General features: G+C 30.1%; 1 protein-coding gene across 1 annotated transcript in view; it reads left to right on the top strand.

The window, feature by feature from the left end:
• The first annotated feature begins 2,812 nt into the window (after nt 1–2,812).
• LOC105626463 (ERAD-associated E3 ubiquitin-protein ligase HRD1B-like) overlaps nt 2,813–6,202 on the top strand; it is a 6,294-nt gene continuing 2,904 nt past the window's right edge. Inside the window, exon 1 of the mRNA XM_012207765.1 lies at nt 2,813–3,062. Within this exon, the coding sequence (XP_012063155.1) occupies nt 2,813–3,062 (250 nt within the window). The remainder of the gene's footprint in view (nt 3,063–6,202) is intronic.

The following is a 6,202-nucleotide window of genomic DNA, read 5'->3' as shown; positions in this document are numbered from 1 at the left end:
ACGTAAACGAAAATAATACTACTACGTACGTACGGTAGTACTACTAACTAACGTAAACGAAGTAAGAAGTAAGTAAGTAACGTAAAGAAAGAAGAAGAGAGAGAGAGAGAGAGAGAGAGAGAGAGAGAGAGAGAGGACTTTTTCAATTCCTAGAATTTGAGATTTTCTTGTGGAGGATTAAATTCTTTGTCATCATTAAAAGTAAGTAGCCGGGTAACCATCGACGTTTATTTGACTAACAAATAAATTCTAATTCTGTATAGCAATTGTACTTAGATGTAATTTTACTTTTAAAAACTCTAACATTAGATGCTGTCTCATTATAAGATTTTAATAAAATGAAATCATAAAAAAACCATCAAGCACACGTTATATTACATTATTTTATAATTATGTATATATTATTTTATAATTATGTATACTATAGTATTAATGTGCGTGCGCGCGCGCGCGCGCGCGTGTGTGTGTGTGTGTGTGTGTGTATGTGTGTGAGAGAGAGAGAGAGAGAGAGAGAATACAAGTTAATTTTTAACTCTTTTCTTCTATCACGATAACACTGTTTAGTTTAATTTAATTTTAATATATAATGAAAATTACAAAATTAGAAACAAATAATTATAGAATTACTAGATTAATTATAACTAATGCGAAAAGGAAATTTAATAAAAGAGTAGACACGTGTTTGGATAAACGCTTCGTAGGACCGATTGCATTGGTCCTGTGACGATTGCATATTTAAAGATTCCCATCGCGCGTGGTTTGAGCTAAATGTGGCATCTGATTCTGCGTCTTATTTACTTCATACACAGATTACCTTCAATGTAGATATACAGCAACAATCGAATAGGCATGATTTGGCACTAAATATACTTTAACATATACAATTTATGTTTTCATCTCTATTTAATACGTCTTGAAAATATAAAACAAATTATTAAAAATTTTTGTTTTTGTTATTTTTAATTATACTTTTTCAGAGAGTGAGAACTATGCGGTGAAATGAATTTCCAATTAAGAATTATAAATTGAATTAAACGAGGGAATTAAACTTATTAAAATTTGGAAATAAAATTGCATCTGTTTTTTTATTTTTTTCGCTATAAGATTCAAAAATAGTTCATTTTTAATTGTGAAAACTGTTGTCTATTAAGAATCCAAGATATATTCAATATTTTCAATGCACGTGCTTTTGGTTTTTAATTTTCACCGGAAGTCGAACAAACATGTTTACTATTAACTGTTGACATAATAAAAACATTGTGTCAACTGCAAAATGCAATTTTCGAAATTTGTGCCAAACGTGCCACGTTGCCTCTGCAGTTTTACATTGATCAATATATATCTCATCGAATCTCATCATCTGACAACATATGCCTATTAATGTACCTACGTCATCGTAGATGTACGAAATTTTACAAAGAAAAGAAGAATTTTAATTAAATAGTAAATAACATTTAATTATCACATTTTAATAAATCATATTTTGAATCTGAGTTCATATTTAAAATTGCATATGTAAAATCCTAAAATTTTATAATGCACATCTAATGAATCTAATATACAATATTTGAAATTAAATGATTTCTCGCGATTTTTCGATGAGAATCTTAGAATTCTTTAATGAGCCGAATTCCCGCATATTGAGAATAAGAATTTGATCGAAAGAAGATAAACTTGATTACCGTTTCTGTTGCATGCACATTAAGAAATATTCTCGATTCAAAGAATAATAAATATAAGTCACGCGTACCAGACTGGATAAACATACAAAAATCAAGAAATGGAATAGTACAGTAAATCGTTGAAGAATAAAACAGAAGTATATATCACTTGCTGTCCTTTTTTCAAGAAGAAATAAGAGAAAGAGGAGGTGCAAATCTTTGTGAGAAGAGAACTTCTCGCGGTTAGAAATAGCTTGAAGTACATCCGATGTAAAGAAGCGACATGATGCAGAAGACTTGAGGATCTATACGACTTGCCAAGAATGACTGATGCAAACGATTTCTGCGGCACGTTGATCGAGTTCATTTAACAACTTAATGCAATTCGCGGAATTCTGATCTTGTCATTAAGCAATTAGTGATTTTTACAAGCTCACGGCATATTAAATCTTTATTGAGCTTGATTCGATTTGCTGATTGTTCTTTAAAAAAAATTTATGTATTGTGACGGGATGATTAAATAAAATGAAAAAGATATTATCTGAACATATCAATTCGTAGTGATAATAATAAAATAATCGTAATAATATAATATGATTTAATTAATCTTATTATAAGACATAAAAGAACACGTTTGAGCTATTGCACGATTCAATCTGAATTATCTGACATTATATATCTTTCAATGTCGTAGATAATATACATAACGTGCACAATTTTACAAAAAAAAAACTTTAACTTATAAATAATATTTTAATTTATAAATAATATTTTGAAAACTAAAAGAGTTCCAAGATTTTCGAATAATATCTAATGGTTTCAATATTTAAAATCGAATGGCTTTCGCGAGATATTTCCATACATCGAAAACAAATCGGTCAAAAGAAGCGAAATTATTTGATTATCATCTTTACTATTTCACAACGTCACAAATGTATGAAGTTCCTGATTCAAAGAATAACAAATAACAAATAAACCACGCAAACTGCAGATAAACATACAAAAGTCGAGAAGGCTCTCGAAATTATTGTGTCTTTTTTAACAATAAAGTTTATAACAGTGAAAAGAAGATATTTAAAAAGACAGATGTACTGTTTTAAGAAATAACATTAATAAAAGAATTTTTCTTGTTGTTTAATTTCAGGACCGAGATGGGTATGATAGCGCGCGTGAGGCGTCGCGTCCGCGCGAACTCGCTGACGATCGACAAGGAGAAAACGGCGCAAAGCGTCTGCCTTCTAAGCGCGGTTCTTCTTCTACCCTATTGCCCGCGCGGTCCGCTGCCGCTTCTACCGTCGCCCGCACCGGTCCTATATTCAGCCCTTGTCCTGCCGGTCGTTTTAAGTGCGAATTACAGATATCCGGTTCCGACCCTCAAGACTCTTGCTGAGGCGGTTAAAGGTACAAACGGATACTCTAACATTGATCTCACTACTTTTCCATTCTAGTTCGCCGATCTCATCTTCAGACTAAACCGATTTTTTTACTTTAGATTTTTTTAATCTCATTTTTCTTTTAGAATAATTTTCTGAAAATCGAAATAAATTTTTATAATAATGAGATCATTGATTCTGTGTCGATTATGTACAAAGCTACAATGTCAAATAAGATTTTTGATATGTATTTATTTGAACGCATACATTGACATGTCGAGACAATCAAACAAGATATAGAGATCAAGGCTCGATAAAATAATTGTTATTTAAAGTAATTAATACTAAATAACTATTTTATTTACACATATTTTAAATAAGATGTTATAAATGTGACAGACTTCTGTGATACGATTTGTTTAAAATAAAAAATATAAAATCAAGAAAATACGTATATAAATAATTTTAATGATACTACTATTATTAGCAGTTTATATAATATTCGAGTTTAATTTTATGTAACTAATCGATCTCCCTTGAAAACGAATAAAATATAGAATTCTTCAGCTCTTAACAGTATTGGTTAAAGTTGAATTTTAAATTAAGTTATACTATTAAAATAAAATTTTTTTTTTAAATAATTAGATACAAAATTTCAAGTCACAAACAATTCACTTCCCAATTAACACATTTAAATTCATTAAAAGAATTTTTTATTGCTGTTCGTTTAATTTTGAATTCTACTTTCTTCACTTTTAACAACAAATATTACAAACAAATTTTTAGTATTCCCATGGGTTCACTTATGTCTCCAATTATTACTAACATAATTTTGCAGAATTTAGAAGAATTAGCAATTGAAAAATTACCTACACTTACTGTTTTATCTTCAATATATGAATGATATACTATTTTAGCTGTATCAATCGAATATTTGAATGACATACAAAAAAATTTTAATTCATTACATGATAGATTACAATTCACAATGAAAGTTGATAATAAGAGATTAAGCTTTCTTAACACAATAATTATTGTTGAAGATCAAAAAATTACATTTGATAGATATCAAACAGCAATTTGTTTCAATAGATTCCTTAATTTTTATTTAAGTCATCCGCTTTGTCACAAGAAGGACATAATGTTTGATATTGTAGACAGAATAGTACGTCTGTCTCACTCACGGTTTCACAAAAAGAATCTGACTAATGCTATCTATTCATTTTTAAATAATGGGTATCCACTTTCTTTGATTTTCTCTGCAATACAAGAAAGACTAAAATATCATATATAAAATTATATTATAAGAAGAAAAGACCAATTAGATTTGTTATCACATCAGGACGTAGTCTACAAAATCTTCTATGAAGATTGTGATGTTAGCTACATTGGTCAACGAAACGAAAGTTAAAAACTACATGAACATCGTTTCGATATTAATAAAAAAACAGGTTCCCCACCTGTAATTACAGATCACTGGATTAATTTTAATCATAATTTCAAATGGGTTAAAATTTTTGACAATGAATCCTCTTACAATAAGAGATTAACATCAGAGATGATCCACAGAAAAAGACAGAGATAAGGCTTGAACAAACAGAACGAAATTGAATCTTACCGAAATCATATCTTAACATTATACAATCTCTTTCTCCTTTTCTTAATTTTCTCTTCTTTTCTCTTGCCCCTTCCTTCCCATATTTACTCCCCACTTCCTTCCTACACTTATTTGTTTGTTCTTTAATCTTATTTTATTTACAATGTTCCTCTGATAATCAACTCCTGATCGTATGCTTTTTTGTTATTACATGACGCCAATTTTATTAATCGGACTGTTTTTTATTTGATGGTAGCAATGCTCCTTTAATTTATTACAATTGCAATTTTATTAATTGGACTATTTTCACTAAGATACACTTTTATTACATCTCTACATCAATCACTTCCACAATTTAAAAAAAATATTGAATTTTCAGAAAAGATTGTAATGGTTTCATCTACATTGTTTTATCAAGATCAATTACAATTAAAGTGTGATATAAGGATTCTACATTCAACCTTCATGCAATAAAATGTTAATTGCAAAAAATATCATCACACTTTTCATAAAGGTTCCGTTTTTCTTAAAAGTATTTTATTTCGTTATAATGTTTTTATGTAAATATCTGTGACTTAGATTGATTCAATCGGTGTCGAAACGTTTTTTTTAAATGTTTTTATTTATTGTTATTAATTTGTATTTATTATTATTTTGTACATTAAAAGATTCAATTCGTGGTCGTAGTCCATCTATTTTATAATTTTACATTTAAATCTTATTAATAAATCAAAAATAGCGCGCCGATTTTAGTCTAATTATAAGATAATACCGGTTGAAATTGAATTTTATATAAAAAAAATTAACTGTTGCAAAAAATTAACTGTTTTTAAAATATCAATACTAGGATTTAAAATCATAAATAGTTCACTCTCTAATTAACAGTATTTAAATTTTACATTAACGATACAATAATAGAGCCGCAGATTTTAGTCTTACAATCAATTAAAAATGATATATCGGAACGAATTAATTAAAATATTCTCTACTTATTGTGCATAATAATATATAGTATTATTAATTTTATTAGTGATACAGTTGAAATTGCAAAGATAAGAATAATTCGATTCCAACTATAATCAAGTAGTGTAGAAGTAGCGTTGCGCAAACGAGGAATTGCCGTAGGTCATGTCATTCTCTCGCACTCACCTAAACTCTGAAATCCTTTCGCTGATTGTAAATGTTGGATTCGTCTCCAATCGGCGATGATCCCTATAGTGTTGACGCCAAGTCGTTCAATGCTCGGTCGGAGACGGAGCGCTGTTAGTTTTATAGGTAGCAGAGGCCCTCCTGAACTCCAACCGGGGGATGGGAGATCCTTCGGTTGCCATGTGAAATCCTACGGGTTCCACCGCTATGTCGCCTCCTCAGTATCTGTCCTTGTCTCGTCCTGCTGCCATGTCGGTGACTCGTCCTGACTGACGTCCATTAATATGCAAATCCTCTCTCGATCGTCGGCTCTCTCTGGGACTTGTTACTAAAAATGAAGTCGATCATTCATCGAAGCCACGTCAATTACGTTATACTCAATTAACGGTGGCCGACGGAGGCACTTTCTCTCTCTCTCTCTC

This window comes from Atta cephalotes, assembly GCF_000143395.1.
Source record: "Atta cephalotes unplaced genomic scaffold scaffold00005, whole genome shotgun sequence".
NCBI lineage: Eukaryota > Metazoa > Arthropoda > Insecta > Hymenoptera > Formicidae > Atta > Atta cephalotes.
This window is presented reverse-complemented; position numbering and strand designations above follow the sequence as displayed.